A 21,036-nucleotide genomic window follows, 5' to 3' on the forward strand; every position below is an offset into this window, starting at 1 on the left:
TGGGTTTGAATCCTCCGCTCGCTGCGCGCGCGCTCCCGCCAGTGCCGACTCGGTGAGGGAGGAACGCAGATCCGGCGGAGCGAAGCTCACGGTAACGTTCCCCGGTTTGTGTTGTTTTCTAACGTTTAGAAACGCGTTTGATTGACATGTTTACCTCCAGATGCACTGAACCTTCTGGATGAAGTAAATCTGTTGGTTTGTTCGGTTCAGTGTTTAAAAGGCGTAGCATCCAGTATTTCAGCGTCGCGAATATTTAATATTACAGATGTTTATGAGGACACTTATTTATAAAGACTGATTTATGCGCTGCCCAACGCGAAACGCTGGATATTTAACCAAAAACGTGGCTGAGGAATACAGAAAGCTTGAGATTTTCATGCCTAACGGTATATATTTTATGATTATTATTATTATTGGCGCGTTTTGTGTTTTTTAAACAGTTTGGATCCGTTTTGATGTCGGTTTGAAATGAAGCATAAATCCGAATTAAGTGTCAAGTTTGCTTCATTTCAGTGACAGTAGTATGCTATTCAGAATTATATTGATTATTTGTCTGTAAATACACTGAAAAAAGGAAATAGCTCAGAAATTGCTAGTAAATTTAACAAATAACCGAGTAATAAGAAACGGTAACACATTGAAATAAACGTTAAGTTTTGATGTAGAAGACTAAAATTATTTTTTTGTTGTGAAACATACTCCAATGAACTTTATTTACAACTTTAATAAAAAATAAATAATAATTTTTTACAGTGTGCTGGACCCGCCCCTCTAAAATTCTCATTGGTCAATCAACATCTTGAGAAAATTTAAACTAAAGGCCCGTTCACACCAAGCACGATAACGATAACGATATAGTTCTACAAATCGTTCTCAGTATTAAAGAATAGCAGCGTCCACAACTATAACGATAAAGGCACAAAGAAACGATATCGTTGGAGTCACTTCCAGAACGATTTTTTCCAGCTGATGAACGATAAAAACACTGACAGCCAATCAGAATCCATCCTGCTGTAATCTGCTGGAGAATTTAAAGCGGCAGACGCACGAGCGCTTAGAATAAACAGATATCGTTCGCTGGTGTGGACGCTAATATCGTTATCTTTATAGATATCGTTCTGATTATTATTATTAAGTTCACTGCAGTTTTGTTGTCTGCCACTTTAAGTAATCAAGCTCTTTAAAGTCAGATTCTGATTGGCTGTCAGTATTTTTATTGTTTATCGGCTGGAAAAAAAAATTGTTCTGAAAATGATTCCAACGATATTGTTCCACATTATACTTTTCACATAGAATTAAAACTTTCTAATAATAATAGATATTGATCTTGGTGTAAATGGTTTGTAGCTTTTGCTGCAACTTTTGGTCACTGAGCGTTGCTTCGCAAAAAATAGTTTTATTTTATTTGTAATTCACTATCCTAATTAAAATCAGTAGTTTGTTGCTTTATTACATCATGCGTTTACTCTGAGAGCAAGGGGCGTAATGCAAATAATGTGACTAGTACAGTAAAATCATCCGGTTCTGCTGATTCCGGTTAGCAGTGCTGCTTCTAGTGTTTCTTGCGTTCCACGAGTCACTTGTAGAATGTAGCTGATTGTTAATCAATATTATGTATTGATCCAGAGACAGAGGACTGTGAATGTGGACAACGTTTGTTCAGAGATTTGTCGTGTAACAAACATGTTTATTGCAGGTTAATGATACTTTATGAATCGAACTTCAACCTTCTGATCACCAGCACAAATCCTTAACCACTAGGCCACAGAAACCTCATACAAGTTAGGTTAGACTGTTCATAAGTTTATCATTTGCTCTGTTCACTCTCGGAGTATTTACGATTTTTATAATGTTTTTGAAAGAAGTGTCTTCTGCTCACAGAGGCTGCAATACAGTACAAATTGTGAAATATTATTACATTTTCAAACAGCTGTTTTCTATTTGAATAGAAATCATTCCTCCAGTCTTTAGTGTCACATGATCTTCAGAAATCATAATAATATACTGATTTACTGCTCAACAAACATTTCTGATTATTATCAATGTTGAACACAGTTGTGCTGCACAATATTTTTGTGGAAACCGTGACACATGAGCATTCAAAAGTTTGGAGTCAGATTTTTTTTAAAACATTTATTAGTCATTAAAGTGACAGAAATATTTGTAACAATATAAAAATCTTTACTATTTCAAATAAATGCTTTTTTTTTAACTTTCTATTCATCTGTGAATCCTGAAAAATAAAATGTATGATGGTTTAAAATACAGATTTGATCACAGAAATAAATGAGAGTTTAACAGATATTCACATAGAAAACAGCTGTTTAAACTGTAATAATATTTAACTATTTTTACAGTATTTTGATCAAATAAATGCAGCCTTGGTGAGTATTTATTATTTGTTTTATTGTATGCAGTCAGTTATTCTTCTGAAGCTCAATGTGAAATTGAATAATAAAGGGATTAACACTAACTTACCCATGAACTCTTCATTATCTGGTCACAGACGGCTCAGACCGCCTCTCAGATGCGTGTTTGATGGGTGGAGGTTTAAGCCTTTAAGAGGGTTTAACCCATCTGTGCTTAGTTAATGGGTTTCAGGTCAGGACGGGTCGTATGTCTCCAGGATCTTCTGTTTGGACAGGGTTTGCACAGACTCGTTGTTAAGAGGATTTGGTATTTGTTTTATTTATGAATGTGCATATTTTACAGCTCAGTGTGTTTCTGATTGGAGATATGGATGTACTTTATTGATCCCTGAAGGGAAATTCCCGAAATATTCCAGAAAGTGAGTGAACTGTAGCTGCCTTTATGAATTTATGAAAAGAGATGCTGTTTTATTACGAGAGCAATAGAAGTGATTGTGTAATAATTTATGTGAAAGCAATCACATTGAAAGCAATGTGAACCAAATAAGTCAAGATGAGTAAGAACTCTTTATTTACGTTCAATATTATTAATGTTGCTGTTTATTTTTGTCCCTTTAATGCATTCAGTCCCTTTAGTTCTGTCTCTTGCGTTTCTTAAATTCAAATCCATTCATTTTTAAGTCAGCATGTGCTCGTTTGTTTGTCTGTTAATGTTTTTCTTCAGTGCTGCAGCTATTTTTAGCCACCTGTGTTCAAGTGCACATCATTTCATTGTAATTGCTGTCAGAATCACAGCACAGCCGCTGTAGCTCATCATCATCATTGATGAGTATTTCATCTGTTTCTCAGAGAATAGAAACATCAGCTTCCCTGTCCTCGGCTGACTTCTCTGCTCTCGTTCTGTGATATTGAGCGGATCTGGAGGGCCGTTCGCTGCGGTTCAGTTTGACCTACATTTCTGCAGCAGGCTGTTAAAGTTCAGGGATTCAGTCTGACAGAATGCAGTTTTCCACTGCTGCTCTCCAGAATCCACTGATGGTTTCCATCACTGTCACACCTCTGAAGAGAGATTATAAAACACTCTCACTGAAGCAGCGCTGAACGGTTGCTAAGGTGTTCTGAGTGGTTGCTAGGGCTGGGCGGTATATTGAGTTTGTACGATATAGCGATATATTTTTTATAAGCGATACAGTATGAGGCAACACATTTATATTAGGGGTGTAACTGTAAACGTATTCGGGTCTTTCGGTTTGTTACGCACGTGTACCGAACAAATCATTACATTTTTTTCAAGAAATTCAGACAATAAAATGAGCAATTTGTTCAGTTTTTACTTCTTTTTCTTTTAAGTCATAATCATACCGACCCGTGACATCAAAACCGAGGTATGTACAGAACCGTTTGTGTACCGTTACACCCCTAGTTTATATAGATATACAGTAGTTTATTATGAGCGCATCTGAAAAATATAACAGGACAGAGTGAGCTGCTGTGGAGGAAGTGCGTGATCCAGTTTGATCTAAACATGAGACATGCTTTAAAAAACTTGTAGGATACAGTATAGTTTATAGTTTGGTATAGTATAAAGCATCGCTGACAGAGTTTAATGTGTCTGAGATGTGCTGTTTTCCTTACGTTTCACAGGTATATCCTCCATCTGTAAATGTTACAAACAAGTCATAGAAATATTTCCATTTTGTTGTCAGAAGTGCATGAGCCTTCTGCTTTGCGATCCTCCACTAAACTTCACAGACTTCATCGAAAGAGCGCCGATTATGACTAAAATATACATTTCGCTGAAATATTTGTAGTTGGACAATAAATGTGGCATATGTAGAATTTTAAACCTGCAATACGTGCATTTTATGATGGCACTAACTGTAATGGGGTAATCCAAAATTGTCTGTAAAACACAATTAGTCTGAGATTCACAATTAGTGAATTTTTTAAAGATTGCCATGTTGCAATGTTATAATGTAATGTGATATTAAATGTCCACTGAAGTGCTTTTAAACATGCAGCGTTATTCTATGTGTTGACGTCATTTCCAGCAGTTGTTGGATATATGCTCCAAGTATGGGGTTGCGTTTGATGTACAGTACAATGCAAAGAAGAGTTTTGTGTTGGTATGTAGGATCAGAAGGTGCACTTCCCTATGTTTTACCTGTCAGGACATTGTATCTGTGTATCTAACTGTACAAAATATCTTGGGCATATTATTACTGACAAGATGGAAGATGATGCTGACATGCAGGGGTAGACAATAAGGGAAATTTGCCACTGGCCCTCCGGGCCAGTGTCTTTTGAAGTTCACTGGCCCAGGTCAACGCGTCGGGTATTGATCCCAATAATCACGAAAAAGAACAGTTTGCTTGAACAACATGAATAACATTAATTTTTTTTAAGGTAGGTTTAGTGCAAAGTGCAGCAAAACTGTGCAAAAACATGAAACAAGTGCAAATAAACCTATTGCATAGGATTCATTCTCCGTAGTCACACAGCAATTCATTATATTATGTTCATACCATAGGTTTCATACACGTTAACTTTTCTCTAACTTACTTGTCTGCATATGTGGGCATTGATCTGCAGAGCTCACAGTAAACCTCTTTTTTTCTTGATCGTAGCCCAGCTAGGGGTGGGCGATATGGGAAAAATATCATATCACGATTTTTTTTTAGAAATATCACGATTCACGATTTTATCACGATTCTTTGTCATGTTGGTTTTACAAGCTGTCTGAGCATTACAGCCAAACTAGAAAGACAAAGCCTTTCAAGGTAACAAAAAACAAAAAAAAAGACATGGCAGATATTTAGGTCAAAGTGGGCGAAGATAAAAATCTTTGTCATCATTCTATCTTTCTTATTAAAAAATAAGAACAAAGATACACATTACAAATACACATAATATACAAATAAAACAAACTTCTTCATTTTCAGGTACAATAGGTGTATTTAGCAGAGCATTCAATGAAATTGAATGAACAAATATAAAAATAAAACTCTACATAGACTGATTCCTAAAGCAACTGTATTAAAGTTTTTCAGTCAAGAATAGAGTGATTTTTCTCTTTGTGTTTTGTTGTTTTGTTAACGTTAAATGAATAGTTCCCCCACAAATTAATATTCTGTCATCTGTCTGTCAATTCTGTCATAATGTTTTATTTTTATACCATCATTTACTCAAAAGTTGTTTTAAACCTGAATGAGTTTCTTTCTTCTGCTGAACATAAATGCTATTTTGAAGAAGGTGGAAAACCAATCAGTTGCTGGTGCTCAGTGACTTCCATAGGATTTTTCTTTCCTACTATCAAAGTCAATGTAGACCAGCAACTGTTTGGTTTTCCACTGAGTAAATAATGACAGAAATTAAATTTTAGGGTGAGCTATCCCTTTAATGACAGTCGACAGCATGTTTAGTGTCCTGTCCCTTTAAGAGCTGCACGCATCTAATATACAGTACAGGCACGCATCCGTTTCTCTCTTAACTATTTACTTTCATTTTAGAGATAACCAACTCAGTCTGTATGTAAACCTTGTGTGTTTTGACAGTATTAGCGCAGAAGATAAGTTAGTTGAGTAATCAGGCGCTGTTAGACAGGCTTTTTAGCGCGCGTGCTTCAGGTGTATGAGCGCACGTCAGACCAGCGCGTGAATGAAACATTTAACCAGCAAGGCTTGTGTGCAAATAATGTACTTTTGCGATCGCGAATAAGTGCAGTGTCCTGTCAGAGTAACTCTACTGCTGTATGTCGTGTTGTACAGTATATAGAGACCGCGGCGCCAGAACTGTATTTGACATAATGTGTGCTGTAGCACGATACTACCATATTTCTTCAAAAGCAGATCGTGGAGACATTTTTATCGTCCACCCCTAAGCCCAGCCAATTCCAGCGGTCTCGCCACTGGGGCTGAAACTTTCTCTGCCTTTTCTTTTCGTATTCCCTTTCGCTTTCCCTCAATTCCTCTGGTGATTTTCTCTTCCTTGCCTTCTCTTTTTTACCCGGCGTTTGGCCGGGTGATGGGGGTTTCAGAAACATGTAGCCTAGCTTAATAGTAGCTATAGGTAGGTGCTGAGCAGCAGTGTGCAGTTTGCGCGCGTAACCGCGGGAGCGAGCATAAACCCGCTGCATCTGTAAGGCTGTCGGGATCACGTAACCTGCTAGCGGTGGTTACCGAGACGATTTAACAGAAATCAAAACACAGAACCACAGGTAATTAATGTGAAATTAGACTTTTTTTTTAATCGAGGCATTATTTTTACTGGCCCCACCGGGCTAGTGGTTGGAGCGATCTGGTGGCCCTGACGGTTTTAAAAGGTTTTAAAAGTACGTCCGGGCCACCGGGCCAATTATATTGTCGACCCCAGACATGTATAGGCAAAGACGAATGTTGTATATCCAAGCGAACATGTTAGTTAGGAAATTTCACTACTGTTCTGATGATGTGAAAGTGCATTTGTTTCGTGCTTATTGCACCCCTATGTATGCAGCACCATTATGGGTCAACTACAAAAAGGAGACCATGCGTAAACTGCAGGTAGCATATAATGATTGTCTGAGGATATTGTTGAAGAAGCCCAGGAGCAGCAGTGCAAGTAAGCTTTTTTGTGACTTGAGGCTAAGCTGTTTACAGGCCCTTTTGAGGAAACTAATGTTTAAGTTTATGTGTCGACTTGATGAGTCACAAAACGGTATTATAGTAAGGCTCACAAGTCCCAGGTGTAGCTCGGTCCGATATCAATCACATCTATGGAAGCATTGGTATGAGTGCCTTTTAAGACTTTTGTGAAAAATGTGTGTATTTTATAGGTTTATCTAAATGTTTTTTTTTTTGTGTGTGTGTTGTATGTCCTACTATTGGGCCTAGAGCCTGTAATAAAGATTATATATTTCAACTGAAACGGGAAGACAGCGTGGGACATATCAAGCAGTCCCGCCCCCTGTTTTAAATAGCCAATAGCGTTTCGTTTATATCATAGCTTGGGCCAGAACCGTTGATCTCAGTAAAGCTGTATTTGACAGCATATGACAGCCACAGTCTCATCCATATTGCTATAAAATATAGCAGGGCTTAAAGCTCTCTGGCACCGTGCCGGATCTCCGGACATGCAGCATTTGGCTGCGGAAAAAAAAGAAAAAATTCTACATTTAAAAACAACTGGTTGATATCACTTTCAGTCCATGAATTCACCTACCAATGGTATGAGAGGAGCACAGCTTTCACTCGCAACCAAACTAGCATTACTAGCCAATCAGAATGATCTCTTAATGGTAAAGACTGTATGTGTGAAAGGGGCTAAACTCTTCCTCTGCATATGCTGTCAATTTGAATGGTTTAAAGTTCATCTGGGAAAACGGTGTTCATTATCTCATTAGATTCGTAACGTAAATCATTTATAAACCTCTGCCAACACAGGAGAATACATCAACCTATTTCTAAATATGGCATTTATTGTACATCTCGATTTCAAAATAAAAGTTTCTGAGTTTGCATGTGGCCAAATATTAAAATATGATGGATTTAAACATCGTTTAATCACGCTGTAAAGTGAAACGTCACCAGGCCGTTGGCGCCCTCTGCAGGTATTTGTTATAATGCATAATATACTTAAGTTGGTTATGTTCATATTATGTATCATATTACGTTATGTATTTTAACAGTGTTGTCAATAAAACCATGTAATTACTTGGTTTTGATATTTTATTTCAGCCAATTATTATTGCCTCATTGTTAAGTTATATATAAATAGTCATACTAAAGCCTGGTTTCAATTAGGTCTGTTTATGTTACTAAAAAATATCAGATTACTCAATTGTCAAAATAATCAGTAGATTACTTGATTGCCACAATAATCATTAGTTACAGCCTTAGATTAGTTAAAATACTTCAAAGTACTACTGCATTGTTTTACTTTTTGTAATTAAAAGATAAATAATTTGTATTTTGTCTCATCTTGTGATCTAAGTGTATTTGTCACACATCCTAGTGTCAATACCTAGTGATCCTAGTGTCCCTCGTCTGTGATTGGTCAGTCAGATGGCTCGTCTCGTCCTGAACCGTCCGTGTGTCACAGATGAGTGTGTGTTTGAGTGTTGCTGTTTGTTAGTGAATCTTGATGGTCACAGATAAACACAGCAGCGTTGCATTAGCTGGCATGTTGTGTACGGGAACGCGCTCTGAACTGCAGTCTGAATGTCAGCCGTGTGTCCGTCATTCCTGCTGTGATCCTGGAGTACTTGTGCTTTCAGTAATACAGCGTAAACATCCCGCTAAATATAAACTCCTGTGTGTTTCTGTGCTCGGATTCCCACATTAACACACTGCTCATTCCAGTCGAGAAGCAGTCTAGTGCAGTTGTGAAATGTCTAAAGATATATCCGTGTGTGTTGTTTCAGTGTAACTGGCCATGACGACAGATCCAGGCTCGGAATCGGAGCAGCCGTGCACAGAATCCAAACCGCAGAAGACAGGCGACACACAGCGACCGGCATCAGGACACAGCGGCCCGGTGAGAGCTACACATACATCCCATCATCCCAATCCAGCCTGCAGTGCTTCTGTGACCGATCAGTAGCCAATAGTCTGGTTAACTTTATAGCTTAGTCACTACTAGCGATCAGTGTTGGGGAAAGTTACTTTTAAAAGTAATGCATTACAATATTGCGTTACTCCCTAAAAAAATAACTAATTACGTTAATTATTTGAAAAATAAAAAGTAATGCTTTACTAGTTACTTAAAGTAATCTGATTACATAACTCATTTTACTTGTAATGCATTACCCCCAACACTGCTAGGGATAGGTTAAAAATATAAGTTTCTTGATTTTAATAAATTCTCATTTTGATGAACCAGTGTCAGTTCTTAAATCCCAAGAATCGATCCATGCTGCTTTCATCTGATGCATGAACAAAACTTAATGAAACCGTATTTGTAGTGCGTCTCATCCAATAAATCAGAATAATCTTTGTGCTTTACTTTTGATATGAAACAAAGTCTCAGCTTTCAAATTCTGTCAGTTTTATTATGAAATTCAAACAGTAAATGTGCTTTTGTGGCTCTTTAACGTGTGCTGAGAGAAGGCTGTATTGAAGCAATCATCTCTTCCTCTTTACTACTAGTTACAGCAGCAAATAAACATGAATGACCATCAGAAGAACAACTCACTGAAATCAATCATGTAATCCATCAATCAGTGTTTCAACGGCGTAAAGACGTCAATAAAACTGCTTGTGATCAATACGTCACATTTACCTCTGGGAAGGCATTCAAAAACAACAGCATTATGATAAATATATGCACTATATAATCATTATGTTTATTTGTTCATAAATATTTAATGTATGTTTGAACATCCACTATTTAAATGTGTAGAACCTGGAGTAGAAACATAATTATATCATTAAAAAGATATTTTAATAAATATTTATTATATAGTATTTATTATAAAAATGTGCAATTTAAATGTTTACAAATCACTGTAATATAGTAATGTATCGACTGACAGGGTTTAATGTAGTTTACAGGATTAGTTGAGAGATTTTTTCCTTGACAGAAAATGAACATGTACTGAACCTGATTGCCTTTATATTCAAATCAATCAGTATCGAATTATGTTTAAAATTGAATTGATTTGCAAGCTTGTATCGAATCTAGAATGTTATCTAAATACCAGCCTTATTAGTCGTCTTAAGAGCCAAAGATGAACCCGTCTGACTGACATGTAAAGCTATATTCACTTGCTGCTAAATGCTTCAAACTAAACTCTTGCACATTTGCCCTGAAGCTGTCCAATGCACTGACTAGTGCGCTGCAAAACATGCTTTTCTTACTTCAATTTCTGTCGTTTCCAGCCAAGATATCAAAAAAATCTTAAATCAAGAAAGATTTTCTATACAAGTAAAAATTCTTGTTTTCTGAAAAAAAAAACAAGTCAAAATGAAGTGAATTTTTGCTAAGAACAAGCAAAATAATCTTATTTCAAACAGAAAACATGTGGATGTTATGAGGCGTATGTAAGCAGCATTAGTGAGACATCATGATGGATTTTCAGATATAATCCCAGCGAGAGTTTCAGGACCTTTCCAGAAAGTAGGTAACTGAGATTATGTAATGTAATTTAATGATGAAAATCTATTCATGGGAAAGTGCTGAAATAAACCTGCTTGATGAAAATAGCAGCCGTGTCATGAGACAGGCGTCAAGAGCATCTGTTATGAAATTGTTCTCTTCAGGAACACGTCTATATATATATATATATATATATATATATATATATATATATATATATTTTTTTTTATATTATAGATATATTTTTAGATTTACTAAATGTATTTATATTTATACGTGCTTATTAAATCTGTTTGTTTATTTCATATGAAACATTTAAATAAATCTGTTTTTAATGAGACTAACATTTAAATAATACACTTAGATCAGAGTTTTTATAGTTAACCAAAACCATAAAAAATAGCTTGAAATAAAATCATATTTTAAAAACGTATTTTATTTCAACTAGACATATACAAAAAAAAAGAAAGAAATGAATAAAAATATTAAAGCACAACAAATTTACTAAAACGTTCGAAAAACAGGACAAACTTTTATTTATGGACCCAGAAAAATGTACATTTGAAGAATCTTTTATAGAATTGCTTGAATCTTGAGCAATTCTTGAAAAGTCGAGTTTTATAAAATGTTTGTTTTTATTATGCTGTATTTATGACATTGTTGTTGAATGTTTAATTTGCCATGTGATAGCCGATGAAGCTGACATGGCAGTAAATGTAAATACAATCAACCAATTTACAAACTGATTCAAACTCTTAATAAAACTGTAATAGTATCTCAGTGATGCTAAAATAATAAGACTGATTTAGATATTTGGATGCTTGATGAACTCGTTTGCTGTGTCTCGTTTGCACAGGGTCAGTCAGAGGTCAGATCAGCTGGTCAGCAGCAGCAGGAGGACGACTACATTTCCCAGAAGTCTTTGAGCAGCAGGCTCTCCTGGTCAGCGATAGGCAGGACTCAGAGACTGAAGGTCATGGAGTGTAAGGTCAAACTGATGGATGGCACAGACTACACCTGCACCGTGGAGGTGGGTGATGATGATGAGGATGAAAGACAGCTTAATGCAGACAAACAGATCATACTGTCCAGAAATGTGATTTTTATTTTATTTTTTTCTCATCTAAAAATTGAGATTTAAATTGCATTTTAAGCTTGTTTGTATAGCTGCACAATTTGACCATAAAAAAAATCATTATCTTATAATCATATTGATAAATAAACAAAATATATATATATTTTTTTAAATAAAACCGATTTCATAGGGCCCTATAATTATAATTAATAAAAAAAAGTTTTTTTATTTTGTTTTCAATCGCAACAGCCCTACAATAGTATGCCAATATTAATATATTTAGTGTTTTACTTCTTATTTTGTTTCATATTTTTATTGTAGGGCTGTTGCGATTCGTCGATTTTATTAAACTATTCGATTTGTAAATTTTTTTTTTGTTTGTTTTGTTTTTTTAATTGATTTTTAAAAATAATCGACTTGCGTCGACTAACCGGCAAAATACCGGAAGTGGCGCATTTCACGGACGAGAATCCATAAAACATGATATATTAAGCATATGTCATATATTATAATTAAGAATAATTTTTAATTCACAAACGCTACGATTGAATTAAATAATTATATGCGATGCAGTTCTAATACAGTATATGCGCTTTATTTACATGCGTGTAGGTTAAGTTCACAGTAGCTCCACAGAAACTATCATTTACATGAGGAGTGTCTCAAACTCATCTCTGCATGTTGAGTTTGGGTTTATTATAACGTTCATCTGGGAACGTTTCATCAGATTTGTAAGGTAAATCATCTATAAATCTACACAATACATCGTGATTTCAAAATAAAAGCTCAAACCCTCACTCTGAGTTTACACGGTTTGATGTCCACATATTCATTTAATTACAGCGGCTATAGCATTTCTGTCCTAAACAAATGGCCAAATATTAAAGATTAAGTGGCCATTTGAATTAAATGGTGCTTGGTCAATATTAAACACGGATTAGATCACACAGTAATGTGTAAAAACAATCATCAGGCCGTCGGCGCCGCTTTTTTTTTTCTTGCTTTTGATACTTTATTTGAACTAATTATTATTGCCTCATTGCTATGTATTTTAAGTCATTTTAAAGGCTATTGTTCACTTACATCTATTTTTATTACTACAAAAAAATTAATTATAATTACAGGGCCCTATGAAATCCGTTTTATTTCCAAATTCAGTTTTTTCCTTTTTCATTTTTTAATGGTTAAATTAAATTTTATTAATCAAAAAGCCTGTCAAATTAATTGAGTTTTACAGTTTTATCTTTACCAAATTCCGTTTTCCATTCCATTCAATTTTAATAATCAAAAGCATCTCCAATTGATTTTATAAAAAAAAAAAAAAAAAAAAGTTCTTTTTTTTTCAGAAATACTGCACATTTACATTTTTCTCCTAAATAAATTCTGGTAAATAATATTTCTGATAAATAATTTCTAATAATGTTATTATCATTAGACTAGAACACGTGGATATGTTGTCATTCTTACACTATAATACTGAACTTTGAGTTCAGTGATTTGGACTACGCACTTTACTTTTGCTTTAAAAAAAGGATTTCATTTGGTTTAATAAAATATTCTTGAGTAAAATTGTTGATTTTTTTGTGGGAAATTAATCGTTTAGATTAATAAATAAATTAGTCGATAGATTAATCGAAATAAAAATAGTCGTTAGTGACAGCCCTATACTATAGTTCTTATAAATTAAGAAATATATTTAATAATTTTATTTTACACAAAAACTAATATTTTTTTCTTAATATCTTCATTTTCAATACCTTTGTGATTCAATAGACACACTAAACCATATTGTATTTTTATTTATTTATTTATGGAATAATCACTCAGTCCTTATGTGGTTGGAATCAAATTTTGTGAAAAAAAAAAAAAAATGAAATGTTTGTTTACATCAGCAGTCCAGAAATCTCATTGTAGGTGAGAGCTTTAAAACCTGCCATTTTTCTGATTATTATTATTTTAAAATGCTTTAGGAAAGTGCTTTATGTTTTGCTTGTTTGCAGGACTGCACAGTTTGGCCAGAAAAGTCATATTATAATTATATACCAATTTGACTGTAAAATATTATTGGTATTATTAAACAAAACATTTAAATAAGAAATATTATAAAATACAATTGTAATACAATTGTACAATAAAATACAAATAACATTTAGTAATAATAATACAAAATAAAAAACTATAATTTTTTTAGAGTGCAACTGTAAAATGACTACTAATATTTATTGAAATATAGAATTTTGGTGATTGCACGAAGCAAATTCCGATTTTGATTTTATTTTGATGAATCATTCAGAATGAATGTAGTTGTAGATGTCTTCAGTGCATCATGAATCTGATGGAGAGCACAGCTTTAATTGCACAGCGTGTAGTTTGTGAAGAGCAGGGCAGAGGGTTGAAGAGCGCATGCAATCACTCACCAGCTTCTTTATTTTTAGCGTATTCTTATTTTGGCACGAGCAGAAGCGGTTGCATAAAGTACAGCATACCAGAGCTGATTCTCTCTCACACACACACACACACACACACACACACACACAGAGGGAGAAGAACGTGTTTCACACACAAATCAAAGCAGAAAGTCAGCTTTTTGTAGTTATTAACTTTCAGACTTTTGTTCAAATCTAGTTACTTTTCGTTCCTCTGAAGCGTTCATCATATCATAATATTAGTTTGTAAACATGGTTTATCTGCATGAGCGACTCAAGGCTTGATTCTCAGAGGAAAGTATTTCTGAGGAACATAAATAGATGCTTTTGTCTCTTAAATAAACAGAATCCAAGACTGCTTCTGACGGTCTAAACAAGTCACGAGGGTTCAGGGAGAACAGAATGTGGGAAAATCCCAACAGATATTAATTACTAATCCACCATCATTGCTGTGCGTTTACTCGTAATTTACCAAATAAAACGAGAAGTGCATTAAAATTACAAATTAGAACTTGGGGCAAAAACAGAGATTTATTGATTTTATAAAGACTTGAAATTCACAATATCTGAGTTCAGGGAAAAGATTCTTAATCTTTTTTTTTATTTACTATTATTATTATTATTTTGTCAGCCAAACCCATTTGATTTTTTTATTTTTGTTTTTATTGTAATGCCTTTAAATTATTTTATAGATTTATTTATGTTTAGATATATTTATATTTATTTTTACATTTTTAATATTTGAGGTTCCTTGAGATTTGACGTCAATATTTCAATAATTGATCAACATATTTGCATGTTCATGATTCTCTGATGTGGGTTAACGGTCACATGACATGCAGCTATAAAATATTTGTTTTTGGTTAGTGTTTTATTTGGATATGTTATTTTAAAGTGACTTACATATTTAATTTTTACCTATTTGCCATTTATCATTATTAGATTTTCATCAACTCTCATATCGAGTTCATCCAAAAATGAAAGTCTTGTCGTCATTTATTCACCCTCATGTCGTTCCAATCCTGTTGTTTTAGTATCATTGAAACGCTATTATAGTGTCTATTAATATTTTGAATCAGTAATTAGTTTTTGTATCTTTATATTTTTTACCAATTTAATTTTATAGTATTTCATTTTTATTTTTTAAATTATTAATTAATTTTTATTTTTATACATTTTTATTTCATTTGTAGTTGTTTTAGTACATCATTAAATTTAAAGTGGGAATTGTTGAAATAAACATTTAGTAAATTAAAAAAATTAAAATAAGGTATAAAATTTAAAGTTCAAGATTTAAAAAATGACTTTATTTGTTCTGCCGAACATAAAAGATGATACTTTAAAGAATGTTGATAACCAAATAGTTACTGTTTCTGTTGACTTCCATTATATGGACAAAAAATACAATGGAAACTAAAACTATTTGCTTGTTAACATTCTTCAAAATATCTTTTTATTCCACATCCAGTCATACAGGTTTGAGCGACATGAAGCGAGTAAATGATGACCGGATGATGATTTTTGGCTGAACTGTCCTTTAATGTCTCTCTGTGTGTGTTTGTTGTCGACAGAAAAGAGCGAATGGTCAGGCTCTGTTCGATAAGGTTTGTGACCACCTTAATCTTCTGGAGAAGGACTATTTTGGCATTACGTACCGGGATGCTGAAAACCAGAAGGTGTTCGTCAGTCTTCTAACTCTGAACTGATTTAATTTCATGTATCTCAGCCTGTTTTTCAAAGCCGAACCTCCTGCTTTTCCCACAGAACTGGCTGGACGCTTCCAAAGAGATGAAGAAGCAGATCAGCAGTACGTCTTTTCCTAACAGACTCCTCCTTTGTCTCCATGCAAACGTCTTCATGTTCTTACGGGAAGTTCTCCTGTTTTTCAGCTGGTCCCTGGAGCTTTGCCTTCAGCGTGAAGTTTTATCCTCCCGATCCGGCGCAGCTCTCTGAGGACATCACCAGGTCTGCTTGAGTTATACTTCACTAAAACCATAAAAAATAAAGAAATAAATGTCGTGTAATTTAATACATATTTTATTTCAGCTGTTATTTTAGTATCGAGATTAGTGCTCGATTAATCACATCCAAAATAAAAGTTTACATAAATGTGTGTGTAGTGTGTATATTTATGATGTATATATAAATACACACTATTAGTTTAATAGACGGACCTCAGCTGTCTATCTCTCTCTCTTGGTTAAGAGAAACCATTTTTCAATGCTTTCTGGAGTGTATTAGACTTAAACTACTTTTTGTATTATTAGAAAAATTATTTTTTGCTTATTGCTTGCAATTGGTTTCTTATCCTTATTTGTGACCCTGGAGCACAAAACCAGTCATAAGTGTTCATTTTTTCACAATATTTGTCTGAGATACAACTATTTGAAAATCTGGAATCTGAGGGAGCAAAAAAATCTAAATATTGAGAAAATCTCCTTTAAAGTTGTTCAAATGAAGTTCTTAGCAATGCATATTACTAATCAAAAATGAAGTTTTGATATATTTACGGTAGGAAATTTACTAAATATCTTCATGGAACATGATCTTAATATCCTAATGATTTTTGTCATAAAAGAGAAATGTATAATTTTGATCCATACAATGTATTGTTGGCTATTGATACAGATATACCTGTGTTACTCATGACTGCTTTTGTGCTGCAGGGACACATATCATCACTGACTGTTTATTTATCTTCAGTGAGCTTGAGTTTTTTTCCTCTCTTTTTAGGCTTGTGTTAGTTTGATAGACATTGGTGACAAGGATTATGAAAATTCTATGGTATCAAAGATTTCAATATCATAAAAACCCTTTTTAAAAGAAAAAAATAACTACATCGTTTGTTGTGATAATGGTTTGATGTTTTTTTGTTACTGATTTAATAAAAGTATTGGTTAAAAATCAATCTGTCTCTCTGTCTCAGGTATTACCTGTGTCTGCAGCTGAGGGATGACGTGGTTTCTGGCCGTTTGCCGTGTTCTTTCGCCACTCACACGGTGCTGGGCTCCTACACGGTTCAGTCGGAGCTGGGCGACTATGATGCTGAGCTGCAGGGCTCCAGTTACATCAGCGACCTGCGTTTGGCCCCGAACCAGACCAAAGAGCTGGAGGAGAAAGTGCTGGAGCTTCACCGCGGCTACAAGTGAGTTCTGCGTCCTGGCGTAGCATTGAGATGCTATTATAGTTTTTATTCATATTTTTAATCTGTCTTTATTTTTATATTTTTCATTCATTTTAATTTTGCATTTACACTTACATTTAGTCATTTAGCTTTTATCCAAAGCCACTTACAAATGATGACAGTGGAAGCGATCAGAATCAACAAAAGAGCAATGAGATACAAGTCTGTTAGATTAACACACTACACATACCAAGGTTTTATTTAAAGATATATAATAAATAAAAAGAAGACAGATAGAATAGAAAAAGAATGGAGTAAGCTAGTGTTAGAGGCCTTTTTTGCATTTGTTAATTGTATAATAAATAAGAAAACAAATATATAGATTACAAAAATATTAGAGAATCTAGTGTTAGTTGTTTTTTTCTTTTAAGAAATTAAGCCGTTAGTAAATGAATAGAGTGCAAGTCTAAAAGGGGCAAGTTTAGTTTTTTAAGAATAGAATTAGAATAGAGAGTGCTAGAGTTAGAGCGGCAAATAAAGATGGAAGAGATGTGTTTTTAGCTAAAGTTTTAATTATTTTATTAGTTGTGTTTCATTTTTATCATTCATTTAGTATTAGTCTGTTTACACGTCTGTTTATTTTTTATTGTTTAGTGCATTAAAATGATGAATGTTGCCTTGGCATTTAGCTGAAGTATTTATTTTATTTTTTTAATGAATCATTTTATTTTAGTTAACATTTATTTTATTTCCTTTTTATTTGCCAAATGTTTTAGTTTACTGTAATTAACCGGGTTCATAATCACTATCTGGGTTATTTTACCATCGTTTATAGTATTTATTGACATTTTGAATTGAGATTTATTTTTATATTTTATTTTTATTAAAGGTATTTATCGATTTATTTTTATTTCAATTTTAGTACTTCAGCTTTATTTCAGTTAGTTGCCAAGGCAACATTTCAGTTTTTTTATTTATTTTTGAGTTCAAGCTTTTCATGTAATATTTGTATTTTATATTATTTCCGCTTTATTTCAATGAACAAAAGTGATGTTTAGTAGTTGAACGGTTAACGGTAACAGCGCTGGTCGGTGTCAGTCAGTCGTTGATAGAGCTCAGTGTGATTATTGTGCTCGTTAATGATGAAGAGATCAGTGTCAGTCAGTGTTCTGAGCCCGTCTCTACCCACAATGCCCTGCTTTGTTTACTCATACACAGACAAACGCAAGCACAACAGAGAGCGCCGTGTGTGTGTGTGTATCTATAAACATCTAAACATTTGAGAAGCTGAAGTCAGCTGTCATGATTGGTAATTAAGTGTTAAGTAATTAACAAGGATGAGAATGAATGAATTCCTTCATATTCATATAAGGTGATCAAAAGTCCGCTTGCAAACACGCAGCATCTGTTGGTGTGTGTTCACCGGTTCATTAAGCAGTCATCTCGGTATGTGTGTGTGTGTGTGTGTGTGTGTGTGTGTGTGTGTGTGTGTGTGTTTACAGAGGAATGACTCCCGCTGAAGCTGACATGCTGTTCCTGGAAAACGCAAAGAAACTCTCCATGTATGGAGTCGACCTGCATCGTGCCAAGGTAAAAGAGTGTGTGTGTGTGTGTGTGTGTGTGTGTGTCTGCTGTACTAACACTTCTCTCCTCAACCTGCTCGTCTCAAGCTCGTCCTGACATTACAACAATTAATAATCAGTCAATTAAGACAATTGTTTTGTAATACAAGTTTTCTGAAATATCTAAATATGCAAATTGGGCATGATATAATTAAATGTGCACACATTTAAGCAAATAGATAAAGAATGTAATGAAATAAACACTTAAAAGTGCATTTTGGTATAGAATAGAGCAAAACAGATGTTGTTAATCATAATTGAACCCTTCTGTCAACTTATTTTCAAAATAATTGTTTAATAGTGAAATGTGTGGTGGAAACGCTCTATTCAAGTTAAATAATTTGAATAAAGTATATTAGTCCCGCCCACTTTTTCAGCTTCAGATGTGGATTTATCAGTTTATAATAAAGCATTAAGCCCCAAGAAGCCGTGGTTTACCGTGAATTTATAACACGACGTGAAGCGGAGTGCCTAAAACCCCCTTAGCTGTTATAAATTCACTGTAAACCACGGCTTCACGGGGGTTATTGCTTTTAGAAAACGGTTATTACGTAGTAAGGTTTCACAAAATAAAACAGAGCAAATAAGAGTAATGATATTAATAAAAACAGTATTCTTCCACCAAACAATGTAGTTCCTCAGAAACAGTTGTGGTTGGAACAAAGTGGTAATTGACAACGGCTTTGAACGTGGCTCAACCAATCAGAATCAAGGACTGGAACTATCCGTTTCATAATGTTTATTTAAACACTCGTGTAACACAGATTATAAAACGGATAGTTCCGGTCCTTGATTTGTAATGACACTGATCATGAAGTGAAGTGTTACATTGCATAAAAGCATCATCAAATTATCACAAATATTTAATAAACACACAAGCATTTAAAGGCGCAGTAAGCGATTTCTCAGAAACACTGTTGAAGGTGCATCGGACCAAGGGCTAAAACACACTTCTAGCCAATCAGCAGGAAGGGGCGTATCCATTCATGATGGGGGAGGAGCCTACATTGCATACATACTAGGCTTGCAGCGATAGTCTGTTTATAGTGTTACCGGTTACTAGGGCTGCAGGATAAATCGTGATAAATCACTATCGATATTAGGCAAATCTGCGATATTCATGTGCGCATCTTGTCAGTGAAGCACGGTTCTGTGATCAGTAGTAAATCTCCATCCGAAGGCCAGAGAAACTCCAAATATAATGCTGAAAGTAATGCTCTATGAACCATTTATGTTAAATACGGTCTGAGAGGTTTGGAAATTTGAGTCTGGAAAAGTATGGAATTTTGAAATGGAAAATATGTAGGAACCCTGTTACTGTTATCAGAGTCTAATTCTAATATTTAATAAAAGTTCTATTCAAAATCGGGATTCCTCGATTTCTAAAAAATAAAATTGTGGCAAAACATTAAATTCTAATTAATTGATCAAATCTGAAAAATCGCCCAGCCCTAGACGACCCTCAAACTAGGGGGGGGGGGGTCTCACAAGGGTAAATAAAGAACTGAGGCCAGGTGCATAAACTGTTTACACTAGTCTTAAAACGTTTTTGTTTTTCTTCAAGACTGGTCATAACTTTTTAAATTCAGTTATGAAAAGGTAGATTTGTCTTCTTTGTTTTGGTAAAGTAAGACTGATTACCCCTTGGCAACTGCTATTTCATCAAACTAGTTCTTAACATAGTGGCTAAGTTTATGCAGCTGGCCCCTGGTTGTAGGGCTGCACGATTAACCTTTATCGCATCGATATTGAGGTTTTAACTCCCGCAATAACCTAACCTCAGGAGTCTGAGGTTTTTTCCCCCGCCTCTGACATTTGAGTGACAAACCTATTAGCCAATCAAAATGGTCGAATCTCGCGTTCCTGGCTTGCTGGCCAATTAGAAATGGCAATGGAAACAAGGTTGTATGCAGTGCACCGGCTTTCTGTCAGCAGCAAAGCAGCTAACACACAACGTGTACCTCGAATTGTGCCAATAGAAAAAGCTTGTAACTGCGCAGAAATGGCCGAAGGCACTTCTTCGGTGACGGGAGAGGAAGCGGGGGTGCACTTGGTTAACAAGAAGGGTGGTACTTCAGCTGTTTGGACTTATTTTGGATTCTCGAAAAACGACGTGGAGCAAAAGAGTGCTAAATGTAAAATATGTCGACGTGCCGTGGCCAGATCCAGAGGAAACACTACCAATCTATACCAGCATCTTAAAAATCACCACCGACAGCAATATGATGCATGCACAAAAAGTGTGGATGAAGACGAAGCCACGACTAGCCAGTCGTAAAAAACCGTTAATGTAGCACTCTGACACAGTTTCTGATTTTGCACTTTCTTATCTTGCAGAAGGCTGGAT

General features: G+C 34.7%; 1 protein-coding gene across 4 annotated transcripts in view; it reads left to right on the forward strand.

Annotated features, from left to right (window-relative positions):
- The window catches only part of LOC306881001 (band 4.1-like protein 3), a 54,767-nt gene that overhangs the window by 9,877 nt on the left and 23,854 nt on the right, over nt 1-21,036 (forward strand). For 2 of the 4 annotated variants that reach the window (XM_079434800.1, XM_079434802.1), the window contains exons 1-8: nt 32-91; nt 8,770-8,882; nt 11,299-11,472; nt 15,515-15,619; nt 15,708-15,750; nt 15,833-15,908; nt 16,870-17,088; nt 18,570-18,657. In XM_079434800.1, the coding sequence (XP_079290926.1) occupies nt 8,781-8,882; nt 11,299-11,472; nt 15,515-15,619; nt 15,708-15,750; nt 15,833-15,908; nt 16,870-17,088; nt 18,570-18,657 (807 nt within the window). In that variant the 5' untranslated portion in view covers nt 32-91; nt 8,770-8,780. Of the gene's footprint in view, nt 1-31; nt 92-8,769; nt 8,883-11,298; nt 11,473-15,514; nt 15,620-15,707; nt 15,751-15,832; nt 15,909-16,869; nt 17,089-18,569; nt 18,658-21,036 lie in introns of those variants that run through there. The other 2 variants (XM_079434801.1, XM_079434803.1) reach the window with 2 other exon arrangements.

The sequence above is a fragment of the Barbus barbus genome, assembly GCF_936440315.1.
Source record: "Barbus barbus genome assembly, chromosome: 15".
Classification (NCBI taxonomy): Eukaryota; Metazoa; Chordata; class Actinopteri; order Cypriniformes; family Cyprinidae; genus Barbus; species Barbus barbus.